This window comes from Myotis myotis, unplaced genomic scaffold (assembly GCF_014108235.1).
Source record: "Myotis myotis isolate mMyoMyo1 unplaced genomic scaffold, mMyoMyo1.p scaffold_m19_p_1, whole genome shotgun sequence".
In the NCBI taxonomy this organism is placed as follows: domain Eukaryota; kingdom Metazoa; phylum Chordata; class Mammalia; order Chiroptera; family Vespertilionidae; genus Myotis; species Myotis myotis.
Window position 1 is genome coordinate 135,188,340 of NW_023416313.1, and position 24,273 is coordinate 135,212,612.

Here is a 24,273-nt window from a genome sequence, read left to right on the forward strand (position 1 = left end):
AGCCTGGCTTCTCTAGGTAAGCTGTCCTGACTCAGAATGTGACGACAAGCGTGAGTGCTCACTCCAACCTTCTCACATGTATAAAACATGAAGTGAGATTTCAGTACCACCGCTAGCTTAATCACTAACAAGAAAATGGAATATATAATTCTTTAGCCCTTTAAGATACTCTGGTCCTTGTCTTCACCAAATGTTAACAAATGCTTCTCCAGAATAATAACTCGTTTGGCGTTTAAATTTCTGTCAAATAAGACAGAAATAATATCTTACTTTAATAATGCAACCCTTTTAAAATTCCAGAGTTAACCTCAAACAAAATAAAGGTATAAAAATGGGAGCCTCGTTTTGAGTAATTTAAGAAAAAAAAAAGTAACAGCTGGCTTGAACTGAAGTGCTGCTGGATGTAGGTATGTGTTGTAGGCAGGCCCGTGTGAGGCACTGGGGCAGGTATTAACCATTCTGGAGTCAGTCTACTCTGTCAGAGTCTATATGCGACATTAGATGTGACCTTTTTTGTGTAAACATCAATAAGGACCCTATGTTATATGCTTTATATTAATATTAGTCAAGCAAAGGAATATAAATTAGTACCTTAAAAAATAAAAGATTAGACAAAAATGAGAAGTTCAGCTCTGGACAATTAATGTTTGGCACCCCCATCAAGGTGAGTTGTTATGTTTATTCTGACAACTCACATCCCATGCTTTCACAGCTACCTTTATTACAGCTAAGGTAAGGTAGGGGGAAGATCAGAAATAGTTAATAAACGAATAAACTAAGTAAAAAATATAAAAGTTATTTGCTGTTTTTTAGGAAATGGAGACTACAGATATTGAATCAACACATTTAGTTTTAAATTCATCGAACCACACTACCCCCTTCTTTTCATGCATATACCTAAACAACTAGGTGAACATAATACAGGAAAGCTTTTCTCCTAGAGATCAAAAACAACAAAAAGTCCATGTAAAGTCAATATTTTTAATTCACTTTCAAATCTTGTCATTTGACATTAAGCAATAAAATCTGAAACCCATTTTAGAGATGTACTAAATTCTCAGTCTGAAAGTAACTGCTGTTCCTTGTTCCGTTTGTGTGTGTGTGTGTGTGTGTGTGTGTGTGTGTGTGTGTGTCATCAGCACAACTAAGACAAAATCGCAGCCAGGCCTGGGCCACTGCCAAGCAATTGATTATTAGCCATTAAAGGGGAAATGTTTACTTATTCATGGCAACTAGTTTTCAGAAGGAAAGGCAAATATGTCTGATTTTAAATGCTGCCTTTTCTTTCCCTCCTAAAGCTGATCAAGATCATTCACTTCTTAGACCTGTCAAAAGCCCGTTTTTATTTTCCTTTTGCTATTTTAACCAGAATACTGATTTTAAAAGGGGACGAGCAGTTGCTATGAGGCAAAGAAAAATGTCCTGGCAGTTGAGGGCCCTCCATCTATCAAGGGGAATTTGCAATGTTGCCTCTCTTCAATACTGTATAGATTTGCAGGATTTTGTGAAACACTTAACCAAAATGGAAGGATTTAAAAACAGGACGCAAGATATGGATGCAATCATTTTTTAAAAATCAAGATACTTTAGTTTTATTTCGGAAATTTCTAGTTTTAAATTCTTAAGCACGCAGCAGTGCTGATCTTCTCAGATAATACTTTTGAAAGGATGATTAGGGCAGACTGCTTAAATATATTCACTATAGCACAGAAGCCTAAGGATTAAAAAATCCTAGTGGGATTGAGATGAACTCCCTCCAATTACAGGGAAACAAATACTTATCTAATTAAATAACAATATTCACAAGCTATGTTGAGTTGCAAACTAAGTGTCCAGAACACTAAACAATATTTTAATATCTGGAAAGACTATGCAGCTAGATACTTATTTGTGATTCTAAGAATCTCTTAGGAATTGGAGGCAATTCATATAGACATTTCCAATATGTATAAAACTTAATGTCTTGACTACTTTTTTCTATTGATCTAATATCAAAATAATGTTTTCCTTCCATGTCTTTGAGTTTATCTGATGTGAAGAGACAATAAACAAAGCACCTTTCCCTAATAATTCTGGCTCTTGGCCCCCTTTCCCCTGCTTCTTCAGAAGGCACAGTTTTTTTTTTGTTGTTTGTTTGTTTTTAAATATATTTTATTGATTTTTTACAGAGTGGAAGGGAGAGAGATAGAGAGTCAGAAACATCGATGAGAGAGAAACATCGATCAGCTGCCCCCTGCACATCCCCCATCGGGGATGTGCCCGCAACCCAGGTACATGCCCTTGACCGGAATCGAACCTGGGACCTTTCAGTCCGCAGGCCGACGCTCTATCCACTGAGCCAAACCGGTTTCGGCCAGAAGGCACAGTTTAAATGAAACATCCTCCTGGAGACCCCAGGCCCTGACTCTTGGAGATAATTTAGTAAAGCCCCAACACAGGGTTGAGAGGAAGACTGGACTAGCACCGAAGCACCTATGAAGGAGGGGAGACTCCCAGAAGAAGCAGGGACATGCAGTGCTATCTAGAAGCAGGAGTTACAGTTTCCCTGTGGTATTCAAAACACAGACTGGGGCCGGGGAACACTGTTCCCACGTCAAGGAAGGCGAGGCTAGAAGTAATGCTCGGAGCTAATCTCAGAGCTAGGTCCTCCCCAGAGTACAAGGCAAGATGGGGGATGCATCTCCTCTTTGGGAGCCACATACTAAGAGTAAAAGCAAATATTTGATGCTGAAGAGCTCTTAAGAACTGAAGAGTGCCATTTACTTATTTCTACATGTCAGTGTGGGCTTAGGATGTTAAATAGATTAAAAGGCTAAGAGAGGTCAGTCACTCCAGGAAAGATTCCTCCTTTGCTTCTCCTGACTTGGTTCTTTCCAAAATTGTGATCTACTCCACTCCACTCCTGTGGAGGGTCCTTCGGAAACTCAAAAGATGGCACATGCTCTCCCAGAATATTCTGGAGAATGTGGAGTAAGGGTCCTTGGGATGGGAGTTCCAGAATACAATGAAGATTATTTTAGAAAAATTCCAGAGATGTGCATCATGAAACCTGTAGGTTTCTTAGAAGTTATCACATCTGGTCTCCTCTGTTTCAGAGGAGAAAGTAAAAGAGGCTCGGATTGAGGAGGTGATTAGGGCTGATTGGGGACAGAGCTGGGTGCCAACCGACTCCCAGCCCAGAGCTGCTTCTGCCTGACAACGTCTGGAGGTTCAGGCCTGTGCTAATGCTTCGCTGGGACAGACAGCCTTTGGCAGTGCCCTCCTTCGGCCTCTCTCAGGAGATGGGCTGGCAGAGGTTGCTGGGTCTGATCATCCTGGAGCTTAGGGTGCGGTGGGCTCCAGATTACCAGCTTCTACCGCCATCCCTCCCCGCCCCTGGTCTACCCGCAGTACCCTTCTCCCCATCGCAGAGACGACAGCCAAATCATTTCAATTTAATTTTATTTAAAAAGACATAACTAATAAATCTATTGCCGGGGCTGCGGAGAGACAGCCAGCAAAGTCAATCGCGCTCCCCATCCCATTGAACCCCACTGAAAACCATGACAACACAGGACAAGCTCTGATTTATCCCGGCGCTGAAGTGCATTGTGAGCAGGCGTCAATCACGCATTATTTCGGACTGAACAAATGCAAAATCTTGACTGGAACAAATGCTTCCAACAGGTCCGGGGCGTCGAGCTCCATTTCCCCTTTGTCCTCGGCCTAGCAGTTGTCCTGTAGGGGGCTGGCCCCCGCCCGACCACCCAGGGCGCCGCGCAGCCCCGGGCGCCACCGGCACGCTTGACCGGGAGGCTGCTGCGAAGGGCGCGCCAGGCCCTGCGGTGCCCTGGCAACTGAACCGAGCCAGGTCTGAGCTCAGCGAAGGTGGACCCGGCCCCGAAGCGCCACGCCCTTCACTAAATTTAACTACGGAACACCCAAACCACTGGATGCCCGAGGAGAGGCCTCTGAAAGTACGTTCGCTGAGCAATAGACTGAACTATGGGCCATCAAAATGTGTTCAGTCCGGAGTTCTCTGAGCCTCACCGACCATTTCCTTGGCTTGGGCTGTGGGGACTAGATCTTGGAGAAACTCCAGGCAGGCCGTCTTTTCTGCCATCCAATGCTCCCGATTGGTCCAGTACTGACCAGGGACGCAGCGGGAGCCCAGCTCCGGGGCGCAGGTCACATGCCCGTCACCCGGCCTGATGTTACGGGTACAGAGCCGGGGTGCACAGGTGGCGCCAGAGGTTCTAGGGTCGCCAATGCGGCAAGGCCCCCCTAGGCCGCCCTGCCAAACTCCTCCGCCCGTGAACTCTCAGTCCGGCCTGGGCTCACCCTGTGGGGCTAAGCCAACGAGTCCGGCGCTTCAGAAAGACTTGCTTGGCCAGTATGGGGAAACTGGCGCTGAGCCAGGGCTCCCTACCCCTGCACCTCTGAAGTTGTGGGGGACATTTGGGGTGTGGGGAGGCTCCTAGCGGCCTTTAAAACCATTGGCCCAGATGCTGGTGGAGCCAGGTCACTCCTCTGTGCCCGCTTGAAACGTCTCTCATCGGAGTCGTTAGAGGGGCCCCGCTAAAAAGAGAAGAGAGAACGCGCCAGTTTAACGCCGTCTTGTAAATCACTTTCCGGATGATTGCGGAAACGAACACTCTAGCAAACAAGCTCGAGGAATAAACAAACAGGGAATAAATTCCTGGGTGCTCGTAAACCTACCCACGCCGCCCCCACACACCCTGGAGCTCCCGTGGGGCCAGGCCCTGTGTCAGCCAGGAGGAGGAGGAAGCTGGGGACGGGCAGGCGGGTGGTGGCCACAGCTTGCCACCCAAGATGTTATTCACTGGTAACAATCCCCATTATCTGTCCCCACTTTGGGCTAATCAGACAGAATTGCTAATGCCGAGGGTTGCTTCCTGCCGCCTCTGGGAGGTAACGGGCACCGAGGGGCGGGGGAACGGGGCGGGGCAGGGGGCGGAGGTGGCACCTTCCGGGCTTGCCGGGCTTTGGTCCAGCACTCATTTAGGTACTTAACACCCTGGAGACCAGGGCCTCGCCTTTCAAAGCATCCCGGGCGGGAAGAGCTGTTTATATAGACGGGGATTCCGCTGTAAGCGCGATAATAAGACAGGCAGCCTGCACATGGCGTGCGCCTCTCACGCCCACCAGTAAGGAACGGCGTCCCAGGCCGCCCCTCGGTTCCCAGCCTGACCTGCCCCTCACCTCCTTCCCCTCCTCCGCCATGACCGCCGCCGGACGCCTCAGCTTCACCGTGCGCAGGCTCCTGGATTTACCCGAACAGGACGCGCAGCACCTGCGGCGGCGGGAGCCCGAGCTGCGCGCCCCGGGTCCCGGCCCCTGCCCCTCCTGGCTGGAACCCGAGCGCGGCCCCTACGCGTGTGAGTGAGCGGAGGACGGCTGCGAGGGTGGAGGGGGCGCGCAGAACCCAGCGCCCGGCCCACGCGGGGCTGGATTTCCTCCGTGTTAAAAGCGTGGGCTCTGTCCTCAAACCCTTACGCTGTGCATCCCTCAGTCGGCACACCCTGAGGGCAGATCCCTGCGCCTGGCACTCACGCTAGGTACTTGGGCTTCTGTTTCTAGGGGGTCAGAGTGTGTAAATAAGACAGGGCCCTTAAATGCCTGAAAACACGGTCACGCTCTCCAGTCCTCCGTGTGGGATGGGATGAGTCGGCGAATTTAGACCTACTACTGGATTCAGGGCTTTGCAAACCTCAGCCAACCGTGACGCGCTCGACCCGGAGTTGGCCGGTGCTGGTGAGCGAGCTCGCGGTAAACTCATCTGCCAGCCCGGCGACCGGTGTGGACTTGTTTTAAGAGGGCCCCGATGGGTTTCTGTGGGGGCGAGGTCTCAGGCTGTGGTATATAAAAGGTCACTAAATTCGAAGAGATGGGTGTTGAGATGTGGGCCCGGGGAAGGAAACTGCCTCCCCCCCCCCTCCCCCCAAAGCCCTGGGAGAGTGGCTCGGCACCCGCGCGCGCCAATCCGCCTGCGCGCAGGGGGCCGGCGCCTCACCAGGCCCTGTCTCCTTTGCGTCCCCAGCCTCGGACGAGAGCAGCCCAGAGACCAGCCCGCCCGACTCCTCGCCGCGGCCGCCCGCTCAGCCCGCGTCTCCGAGCTCGGACGCCGAGAAGAGGAAGAAGCGGCGGGTGCTGTTCTCCAAGGCGCAGACGCTGGAGCTGGAGCGGCGCTTCCGGCAGCAGCGCTACTTGTCGGCGCCCGAGCGCGAGCAGCTGGCGCGCCTCCTGCGCCTCACGCCCACGCAGGTCAAAATCTGGTTCCAGAACCATCGCTACAAGCTGAAGCGCACGCGCGCGCCGGGGGCCGCGGCGTCGCCGGACTTGGCCGCCGCTGCGGAACTGAGCGCCGCGCCCGGCCTGCTGCGCCGCGTGGTGGTGCCGGTGCTGGTGCGCGACGGGCAGTCGTGCGGCGGCGGCAGCAGCGAGGTGGGCATGGTCGCCCAGGACAAAACCGGCGCGCCCCCAGCCGCCGCCTGCCCTCTGCCCGGCTACGCCGCCTTCGGGCCCGGCCCGGCGCTCGGCCTCTTCCCCGCCTACCAGCACTTAGCACCCCCCGCCCTGGTCTCTTGGAACTGGTGAGGCAGCTGCGGGGGCGCGGGCACCGGGCTACCCCAGACTCCGTAGTGCGCTCTGTGGCCAGAGCAGCTGGAGCCGCAGACCTGGCGCGCTCCCCGGGCTTCACCATCCCGCCGGCTCGACGTCCTTTGGCGCCGGGATCCCTGCTCAGCTCTCACCAGCCGGCGCGTTAGGAACTTTTCACCAAGATTGCGCCCCGTCCCCATGTCGTCCGCCAGGCTCAGTGCTACAATTTATTGCTTGAACCTTATTTGTATGGGTAGCAACTTATTTTTTTTTTTAAGAAATAGAATATTTTTCCTCTTTGTGGTGCTAGAATAAAATGTGTGGGGTTGGGTCCCCTTGCGCGCCTGCCTGGAACCATAGGTGGCAGCTGGGTTTCCCCGTGCCCTGGTGAATTAAGGCCCACCCCGAGTTGGGTCAAAGTACCTACAAGGCTTTAGGGTGGTGGGGGAGAGGGAGGAAGCGGAAGCAACTCTGGGGTCCCTGTTAGTGGGAGGTGGTTCTATCCCAAAAGGACTCAGAGGCCTCTCTGGATTCCCAGAGCTGCTGGCGTTTCAAACACCAAAAGTCAGTCCACCAGGTCACAGCCAAGACAGGACATGAGCTTCTCTGTAAGGATTCTCTCCGGAGTCTGCTATGGGGGCGCAGCCTGAGCAGCCCGATTGGCTTCAAGCCGTTGGTTTCTGGAGTGCAGCAGCCAGGGCTCAGGGATCCCAAAAGCACCAGAATGTATAACCCCCAGATAAGCCTTTGAGTGCCTCACCTGGCAGCTGTGATTTCCTGCTGCTGCTTGGCGCTGCACCTGATCAGGGTGGCCTGGTGAAGAAACCAAAGAATGGTGGGGAATGGCCCACCTTAGGGCTGCCAGCAGAGGGAGGACCAGTTTAGAGAGCCCTGGGGACCCTACACAGATGTGGGATATGCTGGAGGATCTCATTTCCTACGCGGTCCCAATGCATATTAGGCTGGAGGATCTAATGTTTCCCCCCTGGGTAACTGCGCTTGGCCTCGGTAAATGGAGCAGCAGGGCCTCCTCTGCAGTTGTTACTCTTCGGAGGGGAAGTGAGTACCTCTGCCTGGCACCCACTGCAAGGAGCTGAGCAGCAGTTTCCGGCATCAGATCCAGGGAATGGAGCAAGGGTGCAGTGAGGCCTAGGAGGAGTAGGCATGGGGCCTGTTTGGGGCCCCTCTCTTGTTCCAAGAGGAAGAGGAAGGGTGGCTTAGACGGTGTTATCACCTGAGATTTTGGGGGATGGGAGAGAGAGGAGGGCAGATGGGGAAGGGAGTTGGGTGTTTGGGTCTCAGCTGCTGGCCACCTTGCCTTCCATATGGATGTGGTTATCTTAGGAGAATCTCCAGCCTTAAACCTCCTTTTGTCTTGGGAATTGAAAGGGGCATTGTCAGGTCTGAAAAGGACCTAGACAAAATCAGAACAGTTTTGATTCAGGACTCTGTTTAATCAGTCCCTGGTGACAATGTAGTGGGTGTTAGGGAGGATAATGGTATCTATTTAAACCTTGTGGCCTTCAGAAAGACAAAGAGCTTGAATTTTATGGGCTTACAACTTCAATTAGAACGGTGCCAGTGTGCATGGGAGATTATAAAATTTGTATCATAAAACCTCTTTCCAGTAAATGATGACTGGGGAGGGAGCATGGACATTGTAAGATACACATTGGAAATAGCCCTGGGGATTTTCTAGTTAGCCCTGACAGAGCAGATGGGAAAAAAAGGAGGAAAGGATTTCTGAAGGCCTGAGTTGGGACTTGTCCCTGTGGTCAGCTGACTGGGTACCCCATTCCTCCTGAAGGGGTTTTCACTCCAAGAATGGAGGTAAAGATTTGTAACGTGTCTTCTGCTCTTGGCGGTGACAGTGATTTGAATGTTCTTGGGAAGAAAGTGCAAAATCACCCCTGTCCAGTTTCATGCCTTTTCTTTTCCTGGAGCTCTAGAGAAAGTAGGTCTTGCAAAGTGGAGACCCATGGGTCTAAGAGGTCTGGACTATGGAGAGAAGCTCTTCCCAGGAGCTCTTAGGGAGAGCATGCCCTCAACCAAATTCATCTGGAGGTCTAATCAATAAGAAAAACCATTTATCTGCTTCCCAAGGTGGTCAGATCCATAGCAGGAAGCTCACCAGCAAGCCAGTCTGTGTCCTGGCCAGGAGGAGAGCAGCATTTCCTGTAGCATTAGCATCGGGAGCCATAAAGTATACACTGTTACCTGCTTGCTTTTTCTCTTTTTCCTTCAGGCCCTTTCCTTTACAGAGAAAAAGCCATAAATGGAAGTTAAAAATGGGAATTAAAAAAGCACTCCGATTACCACCAAACCATTTTAGAGACTCAGGCTGTCCTTTTCTTCTGTTTACACGTGTGATAAGCAGAAAAGGTAACTGTCAGTTTCCCTGATGACCTAAAAGATCAGGTTTTCCAGGCTCTGACAAGGAAAGCTAAGCCCAAAGCCTCTCTTCCAGCAGCTGTGAAAACATGGTATCCCTCCCTAGATGAGAATATTTCACACCTGTCACCCATCACCAACATCTCACTCTGCAAACTTATATTTACTTATACTCAGCAAACTTATATGGAAATGTACTGTGCTCCAGGCATTGTTCTAGGCACTTTTACAGCTGATCTCACAGAAACCTTATGCACGGTCTATGTAATAGCCCCATTTTACAGATAAAAAACTGAGGCTCAGTGTGTGGGAATAAGTGACTTGTCCAAAGCAGTTATAAACCTCATAGAATGTTACCAGTGTCTTCAGCTTAACTTACATTTAAACCACCCTGCAAACTCCTCTTAAGGAGAACAATTGTAGTCTTGATGTGGTGACAATATATACACCACCCAGCCATCATAAACGTGTCTTGTGGATAGTCTGGAAGGATGAGAACATGCCAAAAGCACTCTATACTGTTCAATCACAGGGCCACTCATGAAGCTGATCACGTGATATCACAGTATAGCTGTTAGCATTTTAAATGTTACCTGTGGACCAGGTAATATTCTAAGTTCTTTTACTCAATTAACTCATTCAATCTTCCCAACAACTCTGCAAGATGGTACTACTATTCCCATTTTACAGATGAGAACACTGAGCTTATAAGTAATTTGTCCAGGGTCACACAGCTAGAAAGTGACAGAGAGGCTCTGAACCCAAGCAGTCTAACTCCAGATCTCATACCTTTAAGCACATGATGGGAATTCTTTTCCATTCTTTGTTTCTATTTCTCAGTTGACAGACCTGGTTACCTTATAGATGCTTCTCTGAAAGACATGTTTTCATCATGCTTTTGTCTCCTTCCCCTCCCTCCTTTTCTCCCTCCCTCCCTCCTCTACCAAACCTCAGCTTTTGGATACAGCCACTGTGTTTCCCCTGTGTCTGTGTGCATTCTTGTCCAGCTGTCAATGGAACACAGCTCTTCTCTGCAGGTCACAAAATTTTCCTGCGACTGTCATTCCACCATTCTTCCAGTAAAACTGCTGCTGCTGTCTTGACACCAATTGTCTACTCAGGGTTTGGTTTGCTGCTGACCCATAAGCTCCTCTGAGCTTTCCCACCCCCAGGCCTAGATCCCTGGGGAGCTTTATGACTTTGCCTTCCCTACCCCTTTCCCAATCATCCTTTTCCTTCCTAAGCGCCTGTGCTATCGTTATTATTAAATATCTTCACATTTTCTCTCCTTTCATTGTAAACATTTTCACTTCATCTCACTTAAGTCTCTTGTGGGTAGATATTGCAATTTTCACTTCAATTTTCTTTCCTCATTGTTCAGAGGATCTTACATCTTAGCACGTCTCTTATCTGACCAATTTAGCACTTAAGAATCTTGGATAATGTGCAACTGATGGGTTAGAAGGAAGTTATTTGAGACCAGGTTAACCTATTCCTTTCCTTATAACAGTGGTGTTTAGATGTTTATTGTTATCTTGCCTGGTTTATACAATTAATTTGCCTCTTACACACACACACACACACACACACACACACACACACACACACATTCACTACCTTTAAAACATTTTAGACTTAGAAATAAAGTGCCCAGGCAGGATAGTTATGGGCTTGGCATGGCTAAATTGTTAACCATGTTTATCTGTTCTGGGTGTTTGGATTAATCAGCCTAGGCAGGTTATCTGTAAACATGATCAATAGACAGTCAAAGGAGCATTAGAAATGCTGAGAAAGTACTGTGCCTGTGCCAAGGCATGGTCATTTCAATGCACATGATTGCATCACTTGGTAATTTAAAATCTGCATAAGAAATTGTATCTCTCCAGGTCACTCATCATTTTTCCAAGCCATAATGTGGGAGGGGATTTACTAAATAGTACCTGACTTGTTTTCACAATTCCAATTCTATACCAGTTAACTCCCCTCCAAACCCCAGCTCAAAAATCTGTGATACATCCTTTTCTTCTGCATGCCCACCATTCATGTTGCTCAGTCTATAGGCTCACCAAAGACATGAACAGAGTTCCCTAAACGCTGATCCATAGAGTGGTGTTGGAACTAGGAAGAATCAATCAGGCTATTGAACAGTCACACATCTACCCCAGATTTTCAAGCACAGGTATTCTCATGTTTTTCTAAACATGTCCAGTGGAGAGTTTTTATCATTTATGCAGAAAAGTAACATCACATTTTGGAGGTAGATGATCATTTTATTTTCAATATTCTGCCTTATGGACCAATGAACATATCTAGGTCTTTACTGAAGTCATGTAATTTTCAAAGCTATTTTGGTTTCACTGTAGTTTCTGTGAGTAGTGTTGGGGAAAGAACATCTGAGGAGACCTTGGTCATGCTTAATTTCCTCCTGCATCCTGACTGGGTGGTCTTTTATGAGTCAACAGGTTTTCAAATGCATTTCCCCAGCTAAAAGCTCTGAAGGACTGTCCCTTTTCTCTCCTTCTAATACCAACTCCCCCTCTCCTCTTCCTAGAGGCTGGATAGGATACTTGGCAGAATTCACTGGGAAGGGGAGTGGAGGCTGACTACAAATTAAACTGGAGACAAAAGTGCCAAACATCCATTACAAGGGCCCTTCAGTCTCACCTGAGATGTCTGTTGTACCTTTCTTCTCCAGCTTTGCTGAAGGATAGTGCTTTAAGTAGCTCTTCTTCCTAAAGAAGTTATCAGTTTAGGTTTAAATTACCTCTTGGGAGGTAAATTCTCAACTAGAGGCAACCTCACATCATCATAACACGACAGGGTCTGACACAGATAAGCATCAGTGAAATAACAAGAATGCTTTTTACAACAAAATTGAAATTCAGAGCAAGAGACATAAAACACCAGGAAAAGAGAAAAGAAACCTGGCATGGTGAGCAAAGACGTGTTTTTCTGGGAAACTTTTGTTTTGTTTTGTTAATCCTCAGGCACGGATATTTTTCCATTGATTTTTAGAGAAAGTGGGCGGGGGAACAACAGAGAGAGAGAGAAACATTTATGTCAATTGGTTGCCTCCCCCAGGCACCCTGACCAGGGACCCTTGACAGGAATGGAAACTGCAACCCAGAGCCGACGTTCTCTCCATTGAGCAAAACTGGCTAGAGCAGGGAAACTTAGTGCCTAATAGCAATGATGGCTTCTGTCATCTGAGTATTTAATGGTGCTGTTAATTCACTGGGGCTGGAGGGCAGCATTTCATATTTAACTCAAGTCAAAAGTAGAGATAGGGTAGGATTTTCTGATTTTCAATATTTGTGTATAAAACATCTTAAATAAGGCTAATGATTTTATCAGTTTGGGGCTGTGTGGGAGCAGGAGGGACTAACATACTAAAATAGAGCTCCCAGAATTTTGTTGTCCAGGAAACATTACAAAAATCTCCCTCACCTCACTTGTTACTAATTGAGAGGAAAGTGAATGTGTACTCGAATACTTCTGGTATGCCTAACAACTGAAAAAACTAATTCCACAGCTGTCTTATTACCTTTGAAATTTTAAGTATGTAAATATTCTATCCAGGCATATAATACACATACAAGTGGGTATGTAGCAGATTTTGAAAATATTTTGTTCTTTTTCTTAATAAGAAAGAAAAACTCTATAATCTCACTTATGAGGCCTATGTAGGATGGTTATTTTGTGGTTGTTTTTCATTATTAAAAATAACATTTTTTGTAAGATAATATGGAAAATACAGAAATATATAAATAAGCTGTGCTATTAAATATGGTTATTTTCATAAATTTGGTTTCTCATTAATAGAATAGTGTTATAATGAATAAGAGACTCAGGTAAGCTATTAAAAGTGCAGGGGAGAAATTTCATTTGTATCATTGTAAATTATAATTACAAAGAGAAATATTGAGATCATATTGATTTGAAAAGAACAGTTCTCCTCTATTTTACAGTTTCTTCTTTTCTGCAGCCTCAAATTGTTCCCTCTACCAAGAGTCATGGATTGGGAACCACAACCATTTCTATCTTTAACAAGGAAAACAAACAAACGATGGAGCAAGACAAAAAGACATAGATGAAGAAGCTGGTTATTAGTTTCTTACTTGGCATGAATTCAAACAGAGCACTCAGGTTTCCAGGGGAGCAGTAATCCAGCAGCCTCTGGCAAACCATGGACTTCTGAGAGCTCCACTACCCAAAGCTCATGTCTGTGAAGGCTTGAAAGGGAGGGCAATGAGTAATTCTCAGTTGATTTAGAATGTTTAGTTGCCATCAATCCTTTTGAAAAGGCACCTTTGCAGTTTGTTTAACAATCTTCCATCATGTTTACTATATGATCCTCAGTCCACTAATTTGCAGACAACAGAGGGAGGCTGAGAAATTTATCTAAGCTTGGCATTTAAGTGTGGGGATTCTGGCTCTAAGGAAGGTGAGAACTCTAACTTCTCACCAACTAATGACTGTTGGGGCCACAGAGGCCCACTTCTTCACAGATGTAATAGCTCATCATTGCACATAAGAAAGACAAAGGCCAGAATATCTACCAAAAGAAATCCAAATAAACTCTCTTTCAATTGCCCCTTTACCCCCATGAATGTAGCTGTCTACAGTTGCTTTAAGAAGACCCTACTTCCCCATAACCTCATGATTCTTGTTCAACTTTCCTTCATCCGGTTTCTAGGAGTTCTTCACCAAGATCTCTTTGTGTCCCACCTCTTTACACACTAAAGCTTTGAACCTTCAGATCATCCAGCCGTCATACTGCCTTGGAACTTCTTTTAGACTATATGTTTCCTAGGAAATGCCCTACTCTACAGGTCACTAATGCTTTTTTCTTTCTGCAAATGATTTCAAGTTTCAGGATTCCTTCCATATCTATAAAGCTTTCCCTAACTGATTGGAATACAAATCAAGAGTTCACCTAGGTCCATCTTATTTAATGCTGCAACTAAACTCAGAACTCTTTAATTTAAAAGGATGGAGTGGAAAGAACATGGACTTGGAAATTGAGCAATCCTTGATTTGGAAAACAAATACTTGAGTAGTGGTTTTCACATTAATTGCAAAAAATTACTTTTAGCCTTAGTCCTTAGATCTTTATCTAGAGATAATACTGTCTACTACATGTGATTAATATGCATATTAAATGTATTAAAATGTCTGATAGTTGGCACTGAATAAATGTAGTTCCTACTCCATTCTACATAATGCACTTCAGTTTTCTGCATATATCCAATGTAATGTTCAATTTGCTTAGTTTATTATAGCAGTCAGCTTGGACTAAGTTTTACAAAACACACAACCCAAATATCTCAATGGCTTAACTATAAAGATTTTTTTCTTATTTATGCCCTGTGTCCCTACAGCCCTGTACCATTCCATTTTCACTCTGAGACATAAAGAGAAGGAACAATCTCCTGTATAGGACATTTCCGCTCTATAGGAAAAAGAGAACATATGATGTCTGTTACAGCTTCTGATTGAAAAGGGCATATATCACTTCTCACATTTAATTGACTAAAGCAAAGTCACACGATCAAGCTTAATACAAACCAGGCGGGAGGGGCAGTGGATATTTTGAAAAATAATACAACCTAGCCTGGCCGACATGGCTTATTTGCTTGGGCATCATCCTGTGCAGGTTTGCTCGGGCTCCATCCCCAGTTGGGGGCATGCAGGAGGCAGCTAGTCAACATTGCTCTCCCACAAGGATGTTTCTCTCCCTTTCCCTTCATCTCTCTTAGAAAATAAATTTAAAAATATTTTAAAAAATAATACAATTGACATTTGTGTTCTTCTTAAATGTTTAACTTATGACCAAGTATACATGCTTACAATGTTAATTATTCCTTTAAACTTCCAGAATAAATATCACAATTTGATATTTCATACTATAAAGTATATACTGCATACATTATTTATTTTATACTATGGTCTCCAAAAGAATAGGAAATATGTCTATTCCCAATATGTTGGACAATATCCATGCCACAGGCTTTTGGTGACATCTGGGAGAGTGGTCAACACCCAACTTTACAAGGAGGTAGGAGAGCATCAAAACATCATGAGGACTGATCATCAGTTCAGGCACTGTGTTTAGTTGCTTAATTTGAGGGCGATTCCTGTGGAGATTCTTCTGTCATGACTCATCCATAGGTGATAAAAATCACTGCAAGGACTAATTGTATTCTCATTTACTTTTTAACCTATTATTCTAGGAAGTCTATTTATATCTTAAATAGTGGCCCAGTGCATAAAATTCGTGCATAGGGGAGGGTGTGTCTCTCAGCCTGGCCTGCACCCTCTCCAATTTGGGAACCCTCGAAGGATGACCTACTGCCACTTTATAGGGATCGGGCCTGAACCAGCAGTCGGACATCCCTCTCACAATCTGGGACTCCTGGATCCTAACCGCTCACCTGCCTGCCTGCCTGCCTGCCTGATTGCCTCTAACCACTCTGCCTGCCGGCCTGATTGCCCCCAAATGCCCCCCGCCAGCCTGATCACCCCAAACAGCCCCCCCTGCTGGCCCACTTGCCCCTACTTTCCCTCCCCACTGGCCTGCTCACTCCAAACTGCCCCCCCCCACCCCGCTGTCATGATCACCTCCAACTGACCCCCCCTGCTGGTCTGCTTACCCCCAACGGCCCCACCCCCCACCAGCCTGATCACCTACAACTGCACTCCCCTCTTGGCCTCTAACAGTCTCTACCTCAGCCCCACCACCATGGCTTTGTCCAGAAGAACATCTGGAAGGTCTCCTGGAAGGTCTCCCAGTCTAATTAGCATATTACTCTTTTATTAGTATAGATATATTTGTCTGTAAATATGATTATGATTGCAGATATGAGTAGGACCAGATAAAATTTTATAGAATGGGCCTTTTATTACAGATGGTTTGCCATGTATGCATTTTTTCTAAAGAAGTAAAAATTACTTTAAAAAATGTTTCAGGAAGACTTTGAGAAATTTACAGTATCTGCTTTTCTTCCAAGAAAGTTGTCACTTTTATGCCAGAGTGAGAATTATTTGTATGCTTTGTATGTCAGCATTGGGCCACTGTGACTGGGTGTAATTGACTTGAGAGTAATTATCTTGCTCACTGGCTGGGAGGGAGGGTGTGTGGCAGAGGAGATAAATACTCGGTTCTGGATTATTCATAGATTGCTGACTTTCTGGATTGATTGTGCAAGGCCCTCCTTTTATTGATGTCCACCTTCTATTGACAGACATCTACCCTGGGAGAGAAATGAGATGAAACTCTCTTTCTTTTCATTGTAAAAAGCATTTGAATTCCTAAGGTGTGATAAGGCCACCCAGCCATCCACAGTCAAGGTACACATTTTCATGGAGGATGTTCCCACTCTTGAATAAATTAAAACAATCTTTTCTTTTAATTTAAACTGTCTTCTATAACTGTTTTCTTGTTACTTAAAAGCTAGTTTTTTTGGAACTACTTCCAAAGCTTTTCAAGCTGTATATGTCCTTGGAATGAATTTATAAATAAGAATTAAGCCCGGCCGGTGTGACTCAGTGGGTTAGCATCGACCTATGAACCAGGAAGTCACAGTTTGATTCCAGGTCAGGCCACATGCCCGGGTTGTGGGCTTGATCCCCAGTATGGGGCGTGTAGGAGGCAGCCAATCAATGATTCTCTCTCATCATTGATTTTTCTATCTCCCTCTCCCTTCCTCTCTGAATCATTAAGAATATATTTGGAGAGAGAGAGAGAGAGAGAGAGAGAGAGAGAGAGAGAGAGAGAGAGAGAGAGAAGAGTATATATGTTTGTAAATAAGAAAACATGTATTTGATGCTCTTAAAAAGCCTTATTTTCTTTCATTAAAACTTGTGCAGTATAGGGAACTCCATAGATTCTCTTAATTTGAAGAAAGTTAGAGGGAAAGGTACTAATTCAGAGTCCTTGGGAAAATGTGTCATATATATTTTTGTTTATTTTTTTTAAATCAAAAACTGAAATATTTTCTATTCAGAAAATATATTTGGATCTAAATATCTTCTATAATTTTAACCCTAAAATATCAATTTAAATATTTTAAAAATGGTTGGGATGTTTGTTTTTTTAAATAAGTCAGGTTACTGGAGTTCTACATGTTACTGGATCACCTGGGGTAATTTTCTGATTGGAAAATTAAGAATTATAGTCAGAGGGGAGGACATGAGAATTTTTAAGGAACATATTCAATTTACTTTAGAAGCTGAACCTCTCTTATCATGTGACTTGTTTTGTATGCTTGTTAAACTATATTATCACATAAGCATTGCTGCTATTGGGACAAACAGTGACAGTTGATTTGGGTCATTTGAATGTCCACTGTCTGTTTTAATTTGTATGTTCGTTTTGACACTGTCATATGCTCAAACTTCAGTGGAAGTTATGAGAACCTATTATTTTTGCCTGCTCCCTCCTTTACGTTGGAAATATTCTTTTTTACCCAGAGGGACCTTAACTTTGATGTAAGGGATTGTTTCCGTTGCCAACTGTTTTCTTCCTTGCCAAGTAAGAGAGTTGTTGTGAACTCTCCAGTGATGCCTTCCCCAGGATATTTGCAGATGTGTTTGGGAAAAGTCCTTTCATCCCCGACCTTTTCATGTCAGGTGCTAGGGTGCCCGGGTGCCTCCTTGCCTGTGGCCGGGCTCCTCTGATCGTGATGGCAGATCACGGGGCTGCAGGCAAGGCGGCACCTCCGATCATGATCACCGGCTGGGGGGCGGGCAAAGGTGTCCCCGGTTCTCTGATCCAGGGCTGGGGGGCAGGGCAAAGGCGGGGGCCAGGGCTGCCTTTGCCCTGCCACCCAGCTCTTGCCTGCCACCTGGGTTTCTGATCACCGTTCTTCCCTCTTTCCCCTTTCGCCTCCCATCATTGCACCTATGTATGCAAATTAACCACCATCTTTGTTGGCGGTTAACTGCCATCTTTCTTGACAGCTAATTTGCATATTGCCCTGATTAGCCAATGGGAAGCATAGCGAAGTTACAGTCAATTACCCTTTTTCTCTTTTATTAGATAGGATATGGTGTCAGAAAGTAGAAGGACAAACAACACTAATTTGAAATGCCAGAAAATAAGTTTCTCAATCTCACTTCCATATAAATCCACAGCATAGTCTCATATGTAACCTGATGGATAAACATACAGCATCACAAAACCTGTTTTTAATTTAGGACCATAATTTATTTTACCAATTCTCATTAATATTATATTATCCTATCTAATAAAAGAGAAACATGGTAATTAGCTGTATCTCCGCTACCCTTCCCATTGGCTAATCAGGGTGATATGCAAATTAACTGTCAGCCAAGATGGCGGCCGGCAGCCAGGCAGCTTGAAGCGAACATGAGGCTTGCTTGCTTCAGTGACGGAGGACTCCAACGTTCCCCACCTGCTGCTGCCGGCCTCTGAGCTTGCAGTTTGAAACATTGTTACAAATATAGAAGCTAAACAAAACCCCAGAAACCTGCTTTCAGCCAGCTGGGATCTCAGAGCTGGAGTTGAAACAGTGTTTCGATTATAGAACCCAAACAAACCAGATACCTGCTTTCAGCAGCAGAGGCCTCAGAGCTGGAGCCAAGCCTCAGAGCTAAAGCTGGCCCAAAAGAAAAAAAAAAAGAAAAAAAGGAGCGGTTGGGAGCTTCAGTCACCCGCCAGCCTGAAAACAGCCCTCAGCCCCTCACCCAGACTGGCCAGGCACCCCTGTGGGGACCCCCACCCTGAAGGGTGTGTGACCAGCTGCAAACAGCCATTATCCCCTCACCCAGGCTGCCCAGGCACCCCAGTGGGGACCCCCACCCTAATCCAGGACACCCTTCAGGGCAAACCAGGCGGCACCCACCCATGCACCAGGCCTCTATCCTATATAGTAAAAGGGTAATATGCCTCCCAGCACCAGGATCAGTGGAGCAGTGAGGCCTCCCAGCACCGGGATCAGCGTGACGGGGCAGCGCCCAAACCCCCTGACGACCCTGCGGCTCTGTGTGTGACAGGGGGCGGGGCCACAACCTCCCTATCCGCCCTGCTCTGTTCCTGACAGGTGAAGGCACCCCAACCCCCTGGTCAGCCCTGCTCTGTGCCTGATAAGGGGGAGCTCCCCAATGCCCTGATCGCCCTGCGGCTCTGTGTGTGACAGGGTGCGGTGCCCCAACCCCCTGATCAGCCCTGCTCTGTGGGTGATAGAGGGTGGCGCCCCAACCACCCCCCATGGGCCCTGCTCTGTGTGTGACGGGGTAGAGCCATAACCTCCCCATCGGCCCTGCCCTGAGTGTGACAGGGTGCGGCGCCCCAACCCCCTGATCCGCCCTGCTCTGTGTGTGACAGGGGGGAGCTCCTCAACCCCCTGATGGGCCCTGCTCTGTGGGTGACAGGGGGGAGCTCCCCAAACCCCTGATCGACCCTGCTCTGTGCGTGACAGGGTACGGAGCCCCAACCCCCCTGATGGGCCCTGCTCTGTGCATGACAGGGGGTGGCGCTGCAACTTCCCCATCGACCCTGCCTTGAATGTGACTGGGGGCAGTGCCCCAACCCCCCAATTGGCCCTACCCTGAGCATGACTGAGGGTGGCATCGCAACCTCCCGATCCGCCCTGCTCTGTGCATGACAGGGGGCAGTGCCCCGACTCCCCAATCAGCCCTGCTCTGAGCCCGAGCAGGGGCTGCACCTAGGGATTGGGCCTGCCCTCTGCCACCCAGGATCAGGCCTAAGCCAGCAAGTCGTTATCTCCCGAGGGGTCCCAGACTGTGAGAGGGCACAGGCAGGGCTGAGGGACCCCTCCCCCCCCGAGTGCACAAATTTTTGTGCACCAGGCCTCTAGTATATAATATAATTTTACTGTTATATAAAATACTGACATGAACATTTTATAGGTGTTGTACACCTGCATCAATATTTCTCAGGGATATATTCCTAAATGTGGATTGTTGACTGAAGTAGGATGTACATCATTAAGGTTTTTGTTTTTTTTCTTATATTTTATTGATTTTTCACAGAGTGGAAAGGTGAGGGATAGAGAGTCAGAAACATTGATGAGAGAGAAACATCGATCAGCTGCCTCCTGCACACATCCCACTGGGGATGTGCCCGCAACCAAGTACATGCCCTTGGCCGGAATCGAACCTGGGACCTTTCAGTCTGCAGGCTGACGCTCTATCTACTGAGCCAAACCGGTTAGGGCCATCATTAAGGTTTTTTATTTCAATTCATCGGTCCTCTGACCCTTCATTAGTCCCCAATCCCTTAATGCCCTCACCTATCTCCTTACCCAACTTAAATTCTATGACCAGTCATTATAATCACTCCCTTGAACATACTCTCAATCCCCTAACCCCCTCTCACTTCATTGTACACAGGCAAAACTATAACTCTTGTTAAATCCAACTCTCCATCTACTCTGCAAACCCAGGCATTACCACATGGCTGGAAAAAAACATACAACCACACTGATTGGTCTCATTTTAAATTTCTAGCTGCCAACTTCAAATGAGTTCTTGATGTTGCCAGGCCATCATGCTAGATGTCTCTAGACCAGTGATGGCGAACCTTTTGAGCTCGGCGTGTCAGCATTTTGAAAAACCCTAACTTAACTCTGGTGCCATGTCACATATAGAAATTTTTTGATATTTGCAACCATAGTAAAACAAAGATTTATATATATATTTTTAAAATATATTTTAATGATTTTTTACAGAGAGGAAGGGAGAGAGATAGAGAGTTAGAAACATCGATGAGGGAGAAACATCGATCAGCTGCCTCCTGTGCATCTCCTACTGGGGATGTGCCCGCAACCCAGGTACATACCCTTGACCGGAATCAAACCCGGGAACCTTTCAGTCCACAGGCCGACGCTCTCCACTGAGCCAAACTGGTTTCGGCAAAGATTTATATTTTTGATATTTATTTTATATATTTAAATGCCATTTAACAAAGAAAAATCAACCAAAAAAATGAGTTCACATGTCACCTCTGACACGTGTGTCATAGGTTCGCCATCACTGCTCTAGACCTTTCATTCTCCCATTATCCTCCTTGACTGTTTCATACCATTTTGTTTCTCCTCAATTTCCCTCCTCTTCCTCAGTCCTTACACTCAGGTTCCTACTTCACTGTATAAACTGAAGTAACCAATAAAGAGATCATCCATATACTTGTACCCTCACATCATTGCCTTAACAGCCAGTGTTCCCTTGTACTCTGTCTTCCCAACATATGGTAAAAGAAGAGTGGTCCCTGCTTCTATCTACTCCAAGGATTTTTGCTCTCTTGCATATACACAATCGCTTTTTTCTCTCTATTGCATTATTTCCATCCTATATAATAAAAGCCTAATTTGCAAATTCTCCCCTTGACCAGGAGTTCCCACCGGGAGTTCAACCAGCCCAGGGTGTGGGGCCAGCCAACCGCCCATGGCCCCGCCCCCCAGCCAGCCCATCCCTGATTGCCCCCCTCACCCTGCTCAGGGCGGGCCATCCAGACCCCAATCATGCATGAATTCATGCACCAGGCCTCTAGTGAGCATATAAACATGCTGCCAGATCCTCGGTCTTAAAAAAAAGCATTTTCTCTTACCCCTCCTTCTCTTGCTAACTATCACCCGCTTTTAGCAAAACTCTTTAAATACTTGTCTATACGCATATTCTTCAATTTTTCTTCTTTCTTGTCATAATCTTTGTTGGGGTCTACTTTGCATACAACAGCATTCACCAATTTGATGAGTTTTGACAAATGTAAACAGTCGTGTAACAACCACTGCAGTTAAGATAGAGAACATTTCCATCACACCAAAAATATTCCCACATGCCTTTTATAGTCATTTCCTTCTCCTCACCACCAACTTCTAGGAACCACTGATCTGATTTCTGTAACTATAGTTTTGCCTTTTGTATAATCTATACTAATAATAGGGTGATATGCAAATTGGTTGGGATGCCATCATGTAACGACCGATCAGTAGGCTGAGTGCACAGCAGGCATGGGTAGGCAGGGACTGCCATCACCAGGAGGGCCTCCACGTGGCCCAGCCAGGGGTGGCCCCTGGCGGAGCCCAACATAGGCACCTGCACCTGCACCTTCTCCCCCCGGGCCGGCCCAGCGGATACAACACATTTGGGTTGTGGCGCTGTCAGCTGTCCCAGAAGATGCTTCCTCTAAGCCACTGAGAAGCAACCTTTCCCAGGAATCTGGAGCGAGAGGCTGAGCGCGCCGCCCTCACCTCCACACCACCCTGCCCTGCCATGCTCCAAGCCCCTGAGTTCTCCAGAGCCCCCAAATCCTCCTGAGCACCCAAGTCCTCCAGAGCCCCCCAGAAAACCTCCTTCAAAGTCAGAGCCAGGTGGCCTGGCATCTCCTGTGGGAAAACGGCCAGAGCAGTGACCCCTTGCACCTTATATCACAGAGAAAGGCAGTGCCCCTCCATCCCACACACCCACCCCTCCACCTGTCTGGGCTCCTCTAGTGGCTCATTGCAGAGGGTCAGCCTCTGGACAAAATGCCTTCCCAATGTCCTTGCGTCCTCCCTGGGCCTCTAATCATAAAGGTCATGCAATCCATCACCAGGAGGGCCTCTGCATGGCCCGGCCTGGGGACAACCCCTGGCAGAGGCCGCCACAGGCAACTGCACCTGTGTGCGTCCCCACCCAGTGCTGATGTGATGCTGCGGGGGGTTGAGGGGTGCTAGACAGGTGTGCGGCCGGCTGGGTCTGGGCCAGCATTTACGATGACTATTAATAAATCACAAGGACAAACTCTAGACAGAGTAGGAATATTCCCACCTGAACCCGTTTTTGGACATGGTCAGTTATATGTTGCTTTTTCTCGAGTTCTAAGAGAATGTGATGTTAAAGTTAAATTTGTAAATACTTCATCACAAGGTAAATTAGTCAAGCACTCTGAAAATGTTTTCACTCTTAATGTGGTATACGTGGAGATACTAGAATAAATTTAATCAATTTATCAGTCATTGTTTGCATCAATGTTGTTTTTATATCATGTTTTTGTTGTTTTCATATCATGTTTTTGTTGTTTTTATATCATGTCTTTGTTGTTATATCATGTTATTGTTTATTTATTAATAAATTTATATATTATTTTCATATACATTTTACTAATTGTTTTCATATCTGACACTTCTATTATAGAGAAAGGGCAAATAGCAATATTAAAATATTTCCTCTAATTAATTCCCTTTTAATGTGCATGAATTTCATGCACCGGGCCACTAGTTTTATAAAGGGTGTCCCAAAATTCACACAAGAAGTAATTTTGATAGAAAATACAGGTTTATAATTAAAAATTATAACCTGTGTTTTCTATCAAAATTACGTCTTGCATGAATTTTGGGACACACTTTATAAGTGGAATCATAAAGTATGTAGCCTTTTTATAAGGCTTTTTTCGTGTAGCATAATACTTCGTGATTTATTTACATACCTTTTTACATTATCAATTTTTGGCTAATATGAATAAAACTGCTATGAACATCCATGAACAATTCTCTGTGTGTACATAAGTCTTCATTTCCCTTGGGTAACTACTTAAAAAATGCAATTGTTGGGTCATATAAAAGTATACATTTTACTGTAAAAGAAATGGCCAAACTGTTTTCCAAATTGACGGTAGCATCTCATTCTCAGTAACAATTAGAATTAGAATTCTAGTTGCTCCACATCTTCAACACACTGGTTTTGTCAATCTTTTTACATTTTAGCCATTCTAGTGAGTTGTAGGGTATTTCATGATACTTTTAATTTACATTCACTTAATGACTCATGATTTTAGCATCTTTTCATGTGCTTACTTGCTATCATATATATTCTTTGGTAAAGTGCCTCTTCAAATCCTTTGCCCATTTTAAAAATAAATCAGGTTGTTTGTCTTCTTGTCACTATGTTAGAAGAGCTCTTTATGTGTTCTGATGAAAGTCTCTATTCTATCTGATGTGGGTTTTGCAAATATTTTCTCTTGGTCAGTGACTTGCACTTTTATTTTTAAGGTTGTTTTTCAAAGAGCAAGAGTTTAAAATTGTGACAAACCCAACTTATTGATTATTTTTTTTAATTCTAAGTCATTTGCTATAAGAAATCTTTATTAACTCAGAATCATGAAGATTTTTCCTTTTACCTTGTATTCCCAACTGTGACTGTACATGAAAAGTCCCAGCAACATTATTAAAAATTATTTTTTCTCTCACCCTGGCCAGGTGGTTCATTTAGTTAGAGTGCATCCCATACACCAAAAGGTTATGGTTTGATTCCCCGTCA

At 45.8% G+C, this 24,273-nt stretch overlaps 1 protein-coding gene across 1 annotated transcript; it reads left to right on the top strand.

The window, feature by feature from the left end:
- Window positions 1–5,221: 5,221 nt before the first annotated feature.
- Window positions 5,222–6,597, top strand: NKX2-8 (NK2 homeobox 8). The gene is made up of 2 exons (XM_036321350.1): window positions 5,222–5,378; window positions 6,041–6,597. The coding sequence occupies exons 1-2, from the start codon at window positions 5,222–5,224 to the stop codon at window positions 6,595–6,597; spliced, it is 714 nt and encodes a 237-aa protein (XP_036177243.1).
- Window positions 6,598–24,273: the final 17,676 nt, after the last annotated feature.